General features: G+C 33.0%; 2 protein-coding genes across 3 annotated transcripts in view; one reads left to right on the top strand and one right to left on the bottom strand.

The window, feature by feature from the left end:
• LOC124534568 (elongation factor-like GTPase 1) overlaps nucleotides 1–19,416 on the bottom strand; it is a 109,787-nt gene that overhangs the window by 19,879 nt on the left and 70,492 nt on the right. The window lies entirely within an intron of this gene.
• LOC124534570 (protein giant-lens) lies at nucleotides 1,668–14,783 on the top strand. Its single transcript, XM_047110483.1, has 4 exons — nucleotides 1,668–1,957; nucleotides 12,085–12,209; nucleotides 12,973–13,240; nucleotides 13,552–14,783. The coding sequence occupies exons 1-4, from the start codon at nucleotides 1,766–1,768 to the stop codon at nucleotides 13,798–13,800; spliced, it is 834 nt and encodes a 277-aa protein (XP_046966439.1). The 5' UTR covers nucleotides 1,668–1,765; the 3' UTR covers nucleotides 13,801–14,783.

Raw genomic sequence — 19,416 nt, 5'->3', positions numbered from 1 at the left:
TAAAGTATAAACTATATAACGGACAATTTTGTCAAAATTTCAATCCCAATAAAACCTGCCTTCGCATTCGTAAAGAAAAAAAACATGCGACCACGTGCCATGGTACATACATTCAGAGATATAGCCATGAGGCCTAAGAACTGGGTCGCTCATCAGAAATGGCATAAAAAGCTATACTTATACTTGACAATATTTTTATAGCGATACATTTTCTATGTTAGCTTAGCATACAAATACGTATACCTAACTCTATCTAGCGTATTATTGATTAATTACGATATTCCAAACAAATATTGAAATAATTCTATCTATATATGTTTTATCTCGCAGTTTAGTAACGTCTAAGTTCACACGTACATTGACATTTCCAATATGTATTATGTTCTGAGAACAAGACACGTATACCAGTAGGTATACATAGTACTATGGCGACTGTCCACTCATTCATAAGAAGCGGTTCATTCATGCGAGCGCGCGGACACTGAATGGGAGCGAGAGAGATAGAAGATCACATAAGGTCGCGTTCACTAGCATATAGAAAGGACCAGGCGATCTGTTATTACAACGGAACATAAACGAAGCGAGGCAGACAACATATCGACACGATAGTACAATACAATAGAGATTTCTTTCTCTTTTTAGCATGCATTCATAAAGGGATCGAGTATACAGCCTATGGTAGAGTTACATTGACAATTTACAATTCTCATGAATGGTTCTTGTTCTGCGAAATAACTTTTGAAACAATTGAAGGTGCTGTGTTTGTAAAGCTATTTACGAGAACGACTTAAGGTGGTCGAGTGGGATTATCGGATGTTCATTGTTTCTTGAGTGCAGTTGTAAAACGATTTTTATTTCATATAAAAGAAAATATATCAGCCATTATTTAATAATGTTATTGACTCTCAATACAGCACGTTTGAGAGTATATTCCCAATCGGGATATAAGACAAGATATATTTTAATTACGTTTTAAGTACCAACGTTTTAAGGGGGCATAAAGTTATTTATTGTAACATTTCTTTAAGTGTTAACTTAAAATCAATATAAACGTATCTTTATACCCGAGCAACAAGATTGTGTAAAAAAAACATCGTCGGTAGGAAGTCAACCCGAGCGCGACGCAACATTCTTGATCTATGGAACATTCCGAGACTATTTAATACACGGCCGATTTCCTGATTCTATTAAAAATTAACATATTTTTATAATGACTTTCTAGTATCATAAATAAAAAAAATCTTTGCCTACTTTTGTTATTCATTACTTTTTTTATGAAGTGTTAACAAAAAATACATTCGAGGATATGAATAAAAAAACGTTCTCATCGGAAATTAGCACAATTATAAAACGTTTCAAATAGATTATTTTTTATAATATGTTTCTAGGTAGATTAAATTAATTATATCGCAAATTATTTAAGATTTATATTTTCCCACACTATGTGCTATACTATATTTATTAAATTACAATAAAAATTCAAATAAAAAAAAACATAGTTTAATTGTTGTAAATGAATAAAACGAAATATAATATTGTATTAAAATTATAAATACGAGTGACAAAATGTTAAAGCTCGCGTTTAAAAGCCTCCAAAGTATCAAGGCGTTCCGATCGTCGTCGGAGGTGGTTTTACCGGGCGCGTAGGCCAAGTGGTACCTGCCTCGGCGCGCCCGTCGTCAGTCCGAGCTTGCCCGACCCGCAAACAACTCGCACGGATCGCTCGACGTTCACGAATATCGACAAGTGTGACAGTGACTCGAACATGCAAGTGATAGCTACACTACTCTTCGCGAGCGTTCTGGCCGGCGTCCGGGCCGTCATCCGGACGCCTCTCGAGGCGTTCAGGCCTTCCGGAGAGATCCACATCCGAAGGCCGGACAAACTACCGATTCTCCCGCACAGACGGACCCTTCTACAACCGAAAAGTGGACTCAAGATTCTCTATCAAACCGGAGTGAGTATCCCTTACGATTAATTTCCCCTTGATCGTTTCGATTTACGAAACCTTGTTTAAGTTACATCTCAATAAACTAGCTTCTTATAGATCTGCGTGGAAAGTTGTGTTCTTCGCATTTGCGGTATTGAAATAGTACCTTGAGTTTTTCGTTTCGTAACTTGCATTATTTCGACCTAATTCTGCAGTTGTTAATTACGAAATGGTTATTATGCATATACCTAAAATGGCCTTTCCTCGATCAACACTAGTTAATTTGCCACAACGGAAGTAATGTTTTAACTCTTATGCTTTCCGATATCTTAACGTAACGATCGGGGCCAGTTAATATCGCGTAAAATATAATTAATAATATTAAATAGCTATGTCGAAATACTCGTGGAAATCTTAAGATCGTATCCGACTTTATCGCGGTTTATGTATTTATGTACAATTTGCTAAATATCGTAAGTAATAAAGTAATTTAAATAGGTACGCAATTAGTTCAAATGAAATAATAATGTTAGAAGCGTTATGTATATCTTGGAACAAATATTGGCGCGAAAAGTCAACGCTATGGGTGCATTCGTTGAATTAATTATTTCTTGCGTACCGGTAAGACAATATAATTATTCGATTCTTCTAATTAGTAGTACGTGTGGTTTGACATATTATCTCATAAGGCATAGCAAGCGTGTAATAAGTCGTGACCAACGTCACGAAGCAATACAAAGCGTTTAAATAAAAGAATTGGTATGTGTACGAAGTCTCATTTAATATCGAATTCTGCTAAATTGATTTGCAACTTGTTATTCTAAATAATTCGTCGTCTGCATTACAAGTGAACATTTAATTATAATTACTTTTTTAATTCATCGTCAGCAGTAACAAAAATGTTTCAAACATACAATTATTTTTAAAATATATAGATCGAGTTTTGAAGTTTACTTTTAAATTTTGTTATTAGACTTATTCTTGTAAGACTTTTTCTATAGAATCCGTAAACCTTCTTACTCGGAACTCATTTATTAAAAAAACTCTCGGAATCCGTTTCGAGACGTAGGAAATATTTCGAATTTTTCTTTGAATGATTTTCCTGAACCCTGTGTTTCTCATATAAGATGATCTAGCGGGAAGATATTAGTCACGTGTTAATCGTTCCACGAAGGGACCCACCCAGTAATTAGCCCAATTAAATTCAAAAATACCGACACTTATACGCGCTACGGTGACTAATAAATGCGAGAAGGAAATCAACGATATAGTTTTAAAACAATCAAACTTACATCATCAAAACAACAGCACAAAATAAAGGCATCAATTTCCTCGGAGAAACTCATATCAGAGGTCTTGTGAAATAATTATGCCCGAGATTTAAAAAAACAAAATAGAAGTTACGGATGTCAAGTTTTGTCAGTCACATATTAAAAATAAAGTTAATCATATTATTATGCCTAATTTTAAAGTCGATTCATGAAGATAATCGCTTCAACCTAGGTATATAATTACGTCCATACAATAATAGTTTTTAAAGTATACGTTGTATATATTTAAAAATGTTCTGTAAGTCGAATGCCATAAAAGTGAAAATGCCGGTGTGTTTCGAATGCATTTAAATGTTAAATTATAATATAGTGGATGTTGCACGGCTGCGTAGGAGCATGCGTAACACTGGTAGCGGCAGGTGTTCATTCACTCATTCTTATCTTGACAGCTTCGATGACTTACGTTCGAGGCTCCGTCCCGGGCAGTGTGTGCTATTTGGTTGAAAAAAAAAAAAATGTTTTTCTCTCTTTATGTCACTGGCTTTAAGCTTATTCGTAACGGTAACCGTTTCTTTAGCCGTACGTCTTAAGGAATGGAATTTAAAAGCTATCTTGTCGGTTATTCATAATTCTTTTATGCGAGAATAATCTTGACAGATACGTCGTGAAGCCAATTCGTTTAGTTCGAAAAATAAACTTAGTATAATAATTACAATTAGTTAAATTATTTCATTCTCAACTTGAACGGTTATTACAACAATGGTGAAGGAATATCTGTTGTCTGTTTCGAGTGGCGGTACTCGCGATCCAAAGAATGGATGAAGCAAAAGACCGACAAATAAACAAAAGATCTTTCTTGAATGACAAAACCGCAGGAGGGTGCTGGTCAATGATCATCTGCTTCACCTCATAAAGAACTCCTCATACAAAACCGGGAACAATTGAAAATGATTAAATTGTGAAGTCATTATAGCGAATTCAAAGAACTGAATAGTTTGTTATTTTTTGTCAAACACTAAGAAATGTACCGTGACAGCGTGTCTACTGGGCCACGATTACACTATACCATAAATCAGCTTCATTTACTTATTTCTTGTTTTCAAACTAGCAGAAGTTATAGATACTCTTTCGTACACATTTATGGATAGCCCCTTCCCTATTTCTTTCAGAAGTAATTATAGTTTGTTATTGGGACTAATAAAAGTAAACTAAAAGAATATTCACTTCTATCTTTAATGTAAAAGACTTTGTGATCATTTGTATAAAGAAAAAGACAAAAAATAATTAATTGTTTAATTTAACAGTCTTCAAATATCGTATTTGAAAAGAAATCCTCACCTAAGTAAAATTGTCTCCATATTTTGTTTCTTTATTTAGCCTTAAATACAGCTTTAAATCAGTTAATTTTAAGACCAACGCATAATTTTTCCTAACAAATATTTGTCGTAATCCTAATATAATACAAACTTTTTAAACATTACATATATTTGTTCGTACATACCTAATCATGTTGATGTTATCCCCTTGTCAGCCGATGCAAAATGATTAGACGAACGGATAGAAATAAATGATAGGATAAAGTCACACCTCAGTGTCACTCTTGACAGTTTCAATAGAATAATAGCCATGCAATTTGACTAGTATGATTTATTGCCTGTGAGATTTGCAGTTGCCTAGATGATGAACTTATATATAGAGATCAGAGCGACCAATTTAATTTACCTGTATTATACGTAGATGGAGTTATTTATAGTTCTTATTCTGATTCAACCCTTAATACCTGTAAGTTATTGCTGACCGATAAAGTTTAAGCGGATATTAAAAGCAAAGAATCAGTATCGAATCGCATCAATCATGATTAGCTTAGATACAACGTCGGGTTGAAATGATCACTTTGGATATTTATTACAAAATATAGCTTTATATCATTTGAAATTGACGATATATTCCTTAATATATACTTAACAGATTATATAAAAGGAATCATAGGATTAAATTTTTGACAATTTTTACGTTAACGTATAGTCATAACATCGTAGTAACGGTTGAACCAGCTGGACTTGTAGAAATTAATAAATTAAAATGTTTAGCAAAATATATATTAAATGTAAGTCCAATAACTAGGACTACACTAACTTAGAATTATAAAACCAATATATCCCTTTAAACTAATGTTAAGTACCTACCTAGTGACTATAACTTAAGTCCAATAAGTTATTGATAACAAATATCGCTTTAAATTCAACGAATCCCCTTACGATATCATATCGAACAACTCATATAGTAAACAGAAAAATGAACAAGCAAGGACTTACACACTCATACGAATGCAGAAAAATTAACTACGATACGTAATAGAAGCCGTGATCGTCGATGCAGAGCAAGAACTAAATCCAATTTAATTACAACGACAGTGTAGATTGACATGTATATTGTTGTAATATACAAACGAACGAAAAAAATGATATCCATCAAACACTGACAGATCCGATTGAACCAATGAAATGGGTAAGTAATGAGATAATTAACGCTTCTCCACGGTTAGGTCGGACAAATAGCGTGACTGCAGACACGAGTCAATACAGTGAATGTAAAAAGTGACCTCGAGAGGGAAGCGAGTCAACAACGTCACTGGTAAAGACGGGACTACAATGTTTGGAATGCTGTCCGAATTTAATGACAACATAGCTCGCGTAGATATTACTAGCGACCCGCCCCGGCTTCGCACCGGTACTTGATATGTAACATTATATTACGACTAAATTACATTTAGTTATTCTGATGTACAAATTATATTACTGTAAAATTTCATCCAAATCCGTTTAGTAGTATTTTTCGTGGAAGACTAACAAACATACATACATCCATCCTCACAAACGTATTTATACTAGTAGGATTAGTAGGATATTAGCGATAAAAATTAAGCGATAGAATATACACGATACACACTGAGTTTCATTGCTTATTCTCATTTTATTCGTAAAAAACAATCTTTGATAATTTATTAGGTACCAGTATGGCGAGGGACTTTATTTGTTGCATCTTTGAAATTCAACTATTTGTGACAAAAATTCTAACTTAGGGAAAACGTAATTTTATACATTTAGTTTCAATGAAATTCATTCAGTTTACTAAAGTATCAAACGGATAATATTTCAATGAAATATATAATTGAAATATGAAATAAGACTTAAAACATGATACATATTAGGATACTTGTTTTACATATACATAATGATTTAATAATATAAAATAACAGCTTCAGCATAACGGTTTATTTGAGAATCGTAAATACTTTAAAGGTTTCATTCAATCTTTGTGAACGACGCATTAGAATTTTATGAGAAAAAAAAAAGACATCCAAAAACGAAAAACACCCGAATAGTCAAAGCTGCACCTGCGTTACGCGACAAAAAACCTAAATACGATGCGCTTTTTATTCTTTATTTCTCCCAAACGTTTAAAAATAAACAAGTCTTGACTTAGTGATCTAGAAGTGGCTTAATTTTTGATAAAATAAATTTATATCGTTATTCAGAATTATCATTGTCAATTCTATTTTATTTATCTGTCAACTTACTAAGGCCTTTGGCTAAGCCAGTCTTGGTTGGTACCACCCACTGATCCGAACTGACCGCCAAACAGCAGTAGGTACTCAGTATTGCTGTGTTCCAGTCTGAAGGGTGAGTGAGCCAGTGTAACTACAGGCACAAAAAACATCTTAGTTCCAAAGGTTAGTGGCGCATTGGCGATGTAAGGTATATATTTTTTACAGCACCATTATCTATGTGGTGGTGAACACTAATCTTCAGGTTGTACATCTATGCGACTATTAACCTCTCTAATAAAAAAAATTGAGCTGTAAGAAACGTCAATTCTGTAACAGTAATTCAAATTCTTTTAAAGAAAATTTTAATGAAAAGATTTTTTTTTATATTGCGAATATAGTTTATGTTACGCGAATTAAAGTACAAATTCGATAAACCAGGCTGGATCATTGTATTTTTAGACATTTGGACAAGTTATAACGAATAAGACAAGGGAAATACCGGAAGCACGTAATAAATAAACTATCTTCTTAAATAACTCAGACGAAGCTGCTGTAAACGTCTTGTATTAAACTAAAAACGTTTACCATACATCGAGATCCCCTTCAAGACACTTGAGCGTCTTGGTAGAATGTCAAAAGGACACGTGCGTCGTGAATAGGTCCGGATGGAAGGGCGACAATAGACACAAGATGTGCCCTACTGTTATACGGGGCTATGTTTAGAGCCTTTGATATTGAAATGCTCGAGTACAATTACGTGCGAAGTTATATGTTACATAAGTTACATACCAAAACATACATAGACTGTATTTAAATTGTCGCAATTGTTTGATTGTGCAAATTTTATTCTATATTTAAATTATGATTGCAAAAGTAAATTTGTATGTCTGTTTGATGCTATCTTAAACAAAGTTGACGATTCGTATGAAAAGTCTTGATCGATTTTTATTACATAATAAATTCCTTGCGAGTGATGTCGCATGTCGATGTCGGGTATAGCTAGTTCAAAATACAAATGTGATCAATTCATATCGAATTCATTTATTCGAAAGCAAAACATTTTAAACGCCTCAAATAATAAAACGTAACAAATTGTAAAAATCAATTGTAATTCGAGTCACGGCGTAGTAACAACGTATCACAAAATATAATCAAAGTACATATCATAAGTGTCATTGGACACATGTCTCAACAATGGAGCCATATACGGCGACTCAATTAGTCTGCGCGTACGCAATGCATTCGGCGATGCTTCCGGCAAGCGTTGATGTCTTTTAGAGCACTACTGAATACTATATAGGACTACGGCCCACGTATTACATCGGCGGGTCGAATCTGTTGATTTGAACATGTACGATAAAATTATATAAGCTGTTAAGATTCCGTTATGTGTACATTTATGAATTGTTTTTGTACGTAAGACGTGGAATGTACTAGATTGTTCTTAATAAAACTGAACGTGATTGAAAATAAATGTTAGTACATATGATTATACTCCTGAGTATCGAATGATTTTACGTTTAATATTTACTATCATAATAAGTTGTTTGCTTTTAAAATAGGAATACTTTTTCCTTAAAATCATTTTCTGTCTCTTGCGATAGAAATCAAATAAATATATTTCAGATAGTCCATGATTTTTTTCGTTCTTTCACGAGAATAGTTAAGCAACGTTGTTGCAATATTAATCTCTTAGTACTTACTTTATTTCGAAAATACGATAGTCATTTATCCTTTAGCTTCTCATTTCTCACTACAAAAACTTTAAATTTTAAGATAATACAGAGTAAAGTATAATTAAAATAAACAAAATACGTATTCGTGTCTCTTAAATTATATTTTGATCGACACCTTAATATGTATTATATACGGAACTTACATTAAAAAGTTTCACCAACTGAAAAAACATTTGTGTTATACTTCATGTCCAAAAATAAATAATTATTAAAATGTTATACAGGTTGTTGAAATAAACTGAACTTTATTCGAAAATATAAAACCCAATAAATAATTAAAAGCGTCATCGAGAGAAAAACATAACATTAACAACTTAATATAAATTTAAAATAATCATTATCTCCAACGAGCTGTATATAATACGTAAAGAAATTATCAATAATAAACTAATTTCTATTAGTTCCTGTTTTCGCACGAATTATGCTTTATTAAAGGCTGACTTCCTTTGGGCTGTAATGATATTCTTCCCAAAAAAAAACTTAACCCACCATTTAAAAGGATATAAACTAATTTTAAAACACAACAGCAACGGCAAATGTTTAAACGGGACGGATGTTGAACGAAACGCCGAAAGCTTTGAGCTAATTACAGTTATAATAAATAATATAAATTTGTAGCCTCTGGCGAGTCGTTATTACCCGGATTGGTAATTTGTTTGTAGCTACCTGTGTTCCCGGTACAACGTACGAATCGAATTTATACATACACGCTATAATCGTTCTTATTTCGAAGCTGATATGAACTAATGTATACTGACCGATTTAAGTCTATGTCGTGTGGGATTATATTCATCTTACAACGCATACTGTAATTAAAACGGCTAATTGGAGTAATATAATTTATGTACTACAATTTCGCGTGGGTCATAAGATATTAATTTACTCTACTAGTTATATAGTACCTACATGTAAATTAAGTTCAAATTAACCATAAACGCTATGATATAGCTAGGGAGCATTTACAGTATAGACTATTTTATTGCACTTAAGAATACTATAAAATAATAAACAGACCTTTATTAATTTTATGAGAGGTATTAAAGGTTTTCAAAAGACAATTGCTTAATATTAAATATAACGAAAGTCAAGACATAAATAGGTACCTACGAATGATTAAAGTATTTTATCATGGCTATTACGTATTTATTACTATTTACTCGTATTCAAACTTTCATTACTGAATCGTTTTTTATACTATATTAAGGCCCAGTTTAGTGCTATTTTAAAATATATTAATAAATAATTGTTATTTTTTTTTAAATTGTATGCATTTAAATATTTGTATGACGGTTACGTAACATATATACAATTGTTTGTGAATAAAAGACTAAAAAGAAATAGCAGAGGCGTGTGCCCACATCGTAGGGCTAGGCGTACTTGGAAGGTTGTGGAAGGTCGCTCGGGCACAGATTATTTCATTAGAGTGGGCGCGGCACGCCACCTGTTCACACCGGATGCCTCGCCCCGCGACCCCCCCATCTGCCTCCACGAGAGAAACACGTTCATCTCCATTCCCATTACAATCAAAATTACGTCCTATTCCATTACGTGTAAGTACCATTTCATTTTAAACGTTGCCTAAATATAGGCTTTTAAGATTGTCAATTTGATGGCAAGATTAGTCTTACAATGTATAGCTTTGCCGTATTGTGTCTTATTCTTAACCTCTTACGGTCAATATTCACGTGGCAATTAATTAATTTTCAGCTGTAGAAAAGGACGAAAATGAAACGTCCCCTAAAACCGTCGCCCCCGGCCGCCGGTCAAGTCTTGGACTTTCAAAAAATTACATCCGACGAACTTAAAAATAATGTACAATTGGTTAGTCGTGTGGAAATCGGTATATTTTATTCATGGGGGTAAATTAGACACGCGATATCAATTTAACATGTTGATAGTAGTATTTATTTAATTAAGTCCCGTACGATTTTTTTAATTTAAATAAAACCATATGGATGAAATTGGTTAAGAATAGCAATTGTATATCTGGCTGTTTGTATGTTGTTTATGGCTGTTTCATATGAAATAATCAAAATACAATTCAAATTCAAACTTATATTAATTAATATTAATGAAATAAATCGCACTATTAATTTTACTTTAAGATTGTGTATTTGTACCAAACTGTCAATTCTAAGCAATGACATTTTAGTTTGTATAGTTTTCTTGCCTCATTAAAAATTCTGTGATGACGAGAAATTTTCTTCTTGCGCCATTAGCATTCAAGATGAGCTTGGGACTACTTTAAACAAAATCTTTAAGAAGTAAGTCAACAACCCGTGCATTGTGTACAATCCACACAGGCATTTTTTGTTTGCTACACAAAAGGGCTATATCCGGCTTTTGAAAGATCCATCCGAGGCCGTTTCCGCGAAATCTATCGCAATACACAAGAAACGGGAAGTGTGTCCGGAACTACGAAAAGCAGGAACGTAATTCGCGCGTCTTTTGCTATAGGGCTGTCGGTAAACTAACGTTAACGTGTATGAATATATTATTATTAGTATATATATACTTTTTGATAAGAAACAATAAAAGATATTTATTGTTCGATTTACAAATTTTTGATTTATGACATCATCAATTAATAATTCATTTCGATTACGTACATAAAATAACAGTACTCTTAAACGTATGTATGCCAACAAACTTTTGGTTTTATTTTTGAATATGTCCGGTAGAACTAGCCCTGAGAAACATTCGCTTTGAAAAAATATTCCCACCGTCAACAGGTTGTCGAATGGCATGCCTTCCGGTCGGAAGTAGGCCTAAGACCGATGGTCCTTCGCCACAAAAAAAAAGTGAATGGATTCAAAGCGCACATGTCCCTACATTGTTGTGCCCAGCGAATCATAATGATTAACATCTTTCGGACGTCGTTATAATGATCTCCCGTGATCCACTTCTGTTTTCTTCCTTCACAAACGGCGGCAGGTGCGAACGACTTTCGACAAACACATTTCGTATTTCCCACGCTGCATACGAAGTTATTTCTTTTATAGGAATACGTTCGACTTTGTGATTCTCGCCATGCAAAATTTTACTGCCGCACGGATTTGCGAATCTTTCAATGGACACTCATTGATGTGTGCTGAATTCGTAAGGCACCAATGGCTTTTTATATGCGTGTCAATATTCAGAATTTACACGTACGAAAATTTTTGCATTGTTTATTTTACTATCGTATGTATGATTCGCTTGTGGAATATGAGGATGTTATGTCATGTACTGCGAAACACTGATGTGCACAGAGATTGACTTAGTAACGATAGTGAGAAAGACATTAATACATTATTGAATTAGACTTTAAATAAAAAAAAACCGCTTGTCAAGTTCATATCAAAATAATGTACTTAGTAATCATTTTATATGCGTGATATTTTTCGTAATATATATTGCGTGATCACTGACTTTATAATCGATAGCAAAAAATGAAAACGATCAGTCACACGATTTCTACCTCATCCTTTGACGAATGAGAAAATGCAAATTTTATAAAAAACGGCCGCAACCAATTTAAATTAATTTAAATATAAAAATAAAACGTAATAATATGTATATTATATTTTTCTTATCAATTATTTTATTAATTTCCAGATATCCGAAGAGGATCTACCCGACTGCAGAGCGAGGCAGGTGTGCAGTAAAGTAGATTTATACGATTCAGCACAGCCGTGGATTGAGAGGAAGTGTCGATGTCTGGGGCACAGGCCTTGTTCTAGGTAATAAAACTTTTTTTATATAAACTTTAGATAAATACTAGCGTCCCGTTCCGGCTTAGAATGGGTGAAATACTGATACTCAACAAGCTACAGATTTTTTTTATTTAAGACATCACATTAGGAACTTCTGAAATTAATAGTATTTGTTTACTATATTATCCATGTATTGTATACAAAAACCTTCCTCTTGAATCACTATCTACAAAAAAAAAACGCATCATAATCCGTTGCGTAATTTTAAAGGACAGACAGCAGTAACATGAATAATGTAAATAATAATAATATTAACCAAAGATGAAAGATTGAGATATAGCAACTCTTTCATAATATTACAAAATCTTGTTTAGTTTGTGTGGGGCGTTTTCCGAAGGTTACTTTCCATATGTTGATAATAAGAATTGATCATACGAAACGTAGGAGTACCATCCTTAGGCTCAATGCTTTGGATGGCTCTCGTGGGTAGATAACGGTGTCACATTAAATACCTACTTTGTTTAGTTATTTCACTTCCATTAACTGGTTGTAATATATACTTGAATAAAATATAAATAATTACTACAATAACAACGTGCCTACGTTCATATGGATTCTTGTTATTATATAAACACACCATATTTAGTTTTCTGCATATTTAACGTAGTAAAAATACAAGTACGTAGGTACTAGAATTATGTTTTAAATGACGAAATAACTCCATAATCATATAATAATTGTATGATATTGTCCTAATATGATTAATTTAATATTTTATTTATTTTTCCAGTGATCTTTCCGATGACGACAATCACACATTAGCCGATAAGACGACGCTTTATAAGACATGTGAGCCGGTGAAGCGTTTGCCCAAATGTCGTTACTTCAAAGACGCGGCTTGGATCATATACTCATTCCCCGACAGCAACGCCACTCAGCAAATCGTCAATTGTCACTGTCCGAAGAACTCTGTAACGTATCTTTTGAAGAAATTGCCATACACGACACCTAGCGGAGAGCAGGGGAACCAGTACCAGTTTGCGTGTTCGCCACAAAGTGTAAGTGTTTACGTAGTTGCGCTTTGTGCCACTTGGTGGCGCTGCTGACTAATTTTAATCGTTGCTATAATTTTAAATAATGTTCGGAATTAATACAAATTCATACGTTCATGTTAATATCAAATTATAATAACTCTTCAGATAACAGTATAATATTAAAGTGCTAACGTAACAGCGGAAGAATCAGAGAAAATAACTTTATATAATATTGTAATTGGAAAAACGACATTCAAGTCATAAGAATAGAAAAAGAATTATTAGTATTGATGTAAGTTTTTGATAAAAAAATAATTAGATATTTTAATTTACAGAGGCTAAGGTGTTCAAGGAAAGAGCCATGCAAGTTATTCAGCGCGAGGCGCCGTCACGAGCAGATCGACGAAGTCAACGCGAACACAATCTGCCAGTGCCCGAGGGATCACACTTGTCCGAAGCACCACACGGAACCGGGGGTACTGCCAGGCGTAACGTACGTCGCCGAGGACATCCGCACGTACCACGGCTACTGCATGCCCGAACCACCGCCCGACACGTATAGATTCGTCGGCGACAAAGACTGAAAACGAATATAGAAACCCTTGATAGCAATTGTGATCGCTTGCTGTGCATTCCAAACGTACACTGGCTTTCTTATATTAGGCAGCTTCTATGATTTGCTCATTACCTGTTTAGTACAAAAAGTAATAATTATATTAGGACATCAAAAAATAACTCATCTCTAATAGTTCAAAGGTATCTTGCGAACGATGATAGTATTCGATAATATCTAAGTGATACTGATTTAATGTCAAAACTCTTTATTCGTTGAAATATTTAAATAATTATTTAAGATATTTAATCGCGAGGTTTTTTTTTTCATCGCTTCGAATCCATATGTAGAAAATAGTGCGAATAAAGAGAGTTGACGGTAAATACTTGTATATAATTCGTGTAACTGTAGCGCTTTGTATTACTAATTGTTTCTGTTATATTTGTAAATATAAATAGTAGTTAATTAAGTATCATTCCAAACGTTTAGTTTAAATTATTTTTTTTCATATATTAATTATTTACTTGCCATACTTACTTAGTTGTTGCGTTTTTATTTGTGAGTCTTTTTTGACTTACGATTTGTTCCGAGTCTTCCATTCCAGTCATGAAGACATATTATGTTCATTGTTTTGTTTGTTTATTGTATAATAGTTTTTATACGATAATGTTCGTTCGTGAGCCATATTTTAAGTATACATTAAGTAATTTGAAAACATGTGATTTTAAAGATACTTTTATTATTTTTAAAAGATGGACCGGCGATACTCTTTTTTTTAAAAATTGTTGAACGTAAATGACAGCGATGTGAACTGTAGATGTTTGTCTTCCATATCGGCGCTTGTCGTGTCGAGATGAGATCACAAACAGAAGTCATATTATGTATGTATGTAAATATGAAAATGTTGTTGTTTGTAAAATCATACCGATTTGACGGTACGTCTTCCTTATTTGTTTCATGTATAGGTTTAAAATAAGTTAAATTATTGACAGAAAATGAATAAATGTTTCCAAATTATAAGTATTTTTATTCGATCCTCCAATCCATGTTAAAAAAAAGAAAAAATATTTTAAAGAAAAATGTACTTTTACCAATAACATGTTTAAGATAACGATACAAAAAACAAAGATTTAGTAAAACAATTTTCTTTATACACACGATAATAAAGTGCAGATGATTAGCCTTTTTTTACTTTTTCTGCTACTGATTATACATTAAAAAAGTAAAATTTATCAATGAAATCTGCCTTAAAATTTTAGGATTATAAAAATGGGCTCATACAAATTTAGAGAAGCCTTTTATCACACTTACTAACCTGACATGCTAATTTCCTTTAATTTCTTCCTAAAACATTTACTTGGTGCAAGAAAATTTAATGATTTGAAAAAACTGAAAACTCTAACAAAAAACGTCGAAAAAGAAACACCCTGACCTGAGTAGAACCGGCGAAAGAAAGTCATCGTTATAATATGTCAGGTTTATATAGTATTGTATGGGCCGAGATGGCCCAGAGGTTAGAACGCGTGCATTTTAATCGAAGTTGAGATGCAAGCGTACCAGGCAAGCACCACTGAATTTTCATTTGCTTAATTTGTGTCAATAATTCATCTCGAGCTCGGCGGTGAAGGAAAACATTGTGAGGAAATCTGCATGTGACTATGTTACGCATGTATCCACTAACCCGCATTGAAGCACGTGATGGAATGCTCCAAACCTTTTCCTCAAAGTGAGAGGAGGCCTTAGCCCAGCAATGGCACTGTTAAAGTTGTATTGTTGTTATGTATAGTATAATGAGTAGGATAAATGACTGTCCGTTCTTTTCAAGGCCGAACGAGCTCAACAGCTTGTATTTGCAAGACTAATGTCTTATTGGACAGGCCCAGAATTTAAACCCTGGATCTCGGAATTTATAGCGTTTTATACAAGCCACTAACTTATATTAATCTATTTTATATGTATATTTGTACATATCTGGAACAATATTTAAGAAATAGGATCGATGGTAAATCGATTTCGCAACGCTCCCACGAGTCGAGACACAAATAAATCTTCGTAAACGGGGAGAGGTTTGAGACCATAAACAACTTACCTACTCGAATTGCAGTCTGATTCCCATAGGAAAGGTAACTCGGACAGTAATGTACTGACCACAGTCTTGAGGTTAGGTATATGAGGCATGTTGGTAATAAGAGACTGGGTTATTGGAAAATAGGAACAGATGTAACAGTGAGCCTTGAGGGTTCCTCATACGATTGAACCGCAATCATTTGCCGGTAACGGTATTAATCGGTTTTACTTCAATGTTGCTTGATTATTTCTTGTGCTTTTGATTGACAAACATTACAAGACAAAAGTTTTTCAGACAAAAATCAGGTCATCTTAAAATATGTAGTGTCTAAGAAAGATTGTGTAATAATAGGTTTAGCCCTCGGTTTGGGGAGGGGGTCAATTACGCATGTCCTTTCTTCCTGAACTTGAAGGGGTTAAAGGTTGATTCAAAGCAAATTACATTGAATTCGGTTCAGTAGTTTACCCGTGAAAGCGTTACAAAGAGACGAACAGTTACTTTCGAATTTATTATAAATTCGAAATTAGTATTATAGATTAGAAAATAATTGAATATTGACATTAATGATTTTAGATAAACACCAGTAACACTTGCACACCAATTGAAATAAAAAATAGACTTAATTGAAAATATGTTGGGAAATTTAAATTTAGAATTAAAAGTGTAATTAGTTATTTTTTGTATTTATTTATATTATGTAGCACACTATATTCGCGTATACCTATATCGTGTAAGGAGTATCAACGTTCATTGAAGAATGTAGAGTTATTTTTAGGAGTTTTGCTTTCCTTATCAAGCAGTCCTGTCATGGAGAACGCAAACTTTGGAATAATATATAGAGTCGGCCTTTATTATGATTTTTAAATCATCGCTAAGAATTTTGCAAAACGGCTTTAAATTATAAAACGAACGCCACCTTCAAATTTTAAGTCAAATGTAATATTAAAACAGTATGTATTGTTAGTCAATCTATTTCAATATTATCTGTCAAATGTTAAATCCCGTGTACAAACAGTATATATTGTTAGTAAATCTATCAGGACTCAGTAGCACGTGGTATGGTTTAGTTTACACAACATTACCACACAGTAAGTAGCATGAAACACGAGAAACGAAATCACAAGTCCTCAATACCCAGAATATAGATACCAGCCATAAATCAATTGATATAAAGGTCTTGAACCATACGACTTTCTCTGGCTTTTCCTCAATTACAATTCAAAATAAGTAAATGTACGAGCATTCAAGTCTAACTTTCCGTTTGCTTTTAGGACATTATTTTACTTCACTTTTTTCTCAAACCGAGATAGAAACTGAAACGGCACAGTAGTTAGAACACGAGAATCGTAACCAAAGGTTCTGTGTTCAAACCCGTGCCTACATTTTGAATGTATTATTGATGTTATGTTTGGTGGTTAAGGAAATATCGTTAGGAAACCTACAAATGTCAGTGCAAATCAAGTGTATCTTTGGCATTTGATCGGCGCAAGATATTTATTATACCTTTATATTCTTCTAGATATTTTTATAAAATTATCAAAATGAATTAAGCACTACAGTTCAAATAAAATATAAAACTGTACATAAAAAAAACATGTAGTAGATTCTACTGTGTACATGCAATGCAATTTTCTTGTTACTAAGACGACTTTCTGGAATTCGTTCAAAAAACTAATAATCTGTTGAAAAACGAAGTTTATATGAAAACAAAAATGCACATATTGTGTTATAGTGCAATGTAAAACCTAATGATTTTTTAGGCATATAATTTAAAATGTCACCTTAGAAGTATAAATCGTTGAAAAGAATTTAATAGTGTAAAAGCCAAGACAAATGATTTGTAATAGATGTAACAGTAGCTCATTACATCCAAAATGAAATAAAATCGAAGATGATAATAAATAAAATTTTAACAAAAAGAAAAACCGACTTCAATCAAAACACTTTTTTAAAACAAATGAATATGCACGAAAAAGTAATAAAAATAATTGCGTATTCAACATATTTTTTAGAGTCTTCCTAAGTTAAATGAAATGAAAAATATTAGACTACTTAAAAGTCGATTAACGATTATATCATGTAGTTATAGTTATTGGTATATTTGGAGCCGGTGTCAGCCACGGTGCCCTTGTCCCAACAATCAAAAGAAAGAAGCGATATGAGCCCCTTGATTGATCCAGTATATTTTTGTGTAAAAGGTAATTTGTAAAAAACATATTTGTTAAAGTATTCTCGTATTGTTTTTTGATAGATATACTGTAGGGTTTTATTGGCTGACACCGACTCCAAATATAACAATAATTATAACTACATGATATAATCGTTAATCGACTTTTAAGTAGTCTAATATTTTTCATTTCATTTAACTTAGGAAGACTCTAAAAAATATGTTGAATACGCAATTATTTTTATTACTTTTTCGTGCATATTCATTTGTTTTAAAAAAGTGTTTTGATTGAAGTCGGTTTTTCTTTTTGTTAAAATTTTATTTATTTTTTGATTTTAAGTGAAGCTGATGTTGACTAACTAATTTTTTTTAATATGGATAGATTAAGCGTTCCGTTTATATGAGTCAGAAACTACTTCGAGGACAATTTTAAAGGAAACTTGCGAATAAAGCAAAAATAGACCTTCGAAAATGCGGATTTAATACGTCACGCGGCGTAAACTACAAGGATCCCTCGAAAGAGCTGTAATCGAACTCAGCAAAAAAGCTTTGAAAAAGACCAACTATATTTCGTACATCATATGACATCACATCACATACACAAAATTTGATTAAAGATAGTAAGAAATTCTGCCCCATATCGCACCCTAACTGCGAGCCGTATAGGAGTTCCATCACTACAAAATATAAAACAAAGTCGCTTTCTCTGTCCCTATGTCTTTAAATCTACGCAACGGATTTTGATGCGGTTTTTTTTAAAAGATAGTGTGATTCAAGGGGAAGGTTTGTGTATATAATACATGAACAATATAGTAAAGAAACACTGATAATTTTAGAAGTTTGCGATGTGATGTCGTATATAAACAAATTCTGTAGTATATTTAGTATCAGTATTGCACCCGTGCGAAGCCGGGGTGGGTAGCTAGTTGATTATAATATTCGACTATGATAATTACATAAACATAACCACATTACGGAAGGTGACTCAAATATCCAAATAACCTATAAATAAAAGATTCGACCGAGTATCGCTAACGTGCTCCTCAGAATTGTTCCGTTCCCTTCCGTTCCGTCACTTTGTCATGGATCCTGTGCTCAGAACCTTACCAAACTTTCACCAAATTACCCTTGAAGTATATATTTTATAATAAAAAAAGAATTATCAAAATTGGTTAACGTGATTTTCAGTTATTCACCTATTTGTCGCGCATATACATAAGGCAAATTTAAGACTTATGTCGTTTTCACATGGATACCATCATCGGAAAAAAAAATAAAAAAAGTGGGACCCCACGGGAAGCACTACCTTTCAAAAAAAAAATTATCAAAATCGGTCCACCCAGTGAAAAGTTATGTGGTAACAAACATAAAAAAAAAAAAAAAAAAATACAGACGAATTGATAACCTCCTCC

This window comes from Vanessa cardui, chromosome 13, assembly GCF_905220365.1.
Source record: "Vanessa cardui chromosome 13, ilVanCard2.1, whole genome shotgun sequence".
Lineage (NCBI taxonomy): Eukaryota > Metazoa > Arthropoda > Insecta > Lepidoptera > Nymphalidae > Vanessa > Vanessa cardui.
This window is presented reverse-complemented; position numbering and strand designations above follow the sequence as displayed.

What these genes read in the sequence shown, in the direction of transcription:
- LOC124534570 (XM_047110483.1), top strand. Translation starts at nt 1,766, where the DNA reads ATGCAAGTGATAGCTACACTACTCTTCGCGAGCGTTCTGGCCGGCGTC. An exon ending in AGATTCTCTATCAAACCGGA is followed by an intron (nt 1,958 to 12,084) that starts GTGAGTATCCCT and finishes ATTAATTTCCAG; the next exon opens with ATATCCGAAGAGGATCTACC. An exon ending in TTGCGTGTTCGCCACAAAGT is followed by an intron (nt 13,241 to 13,551) that starts GTAAGTGTTTAC and finishes TTTAATTTACAG; the next exon opens with AGGCTAAGGTGTTCAAGGAA.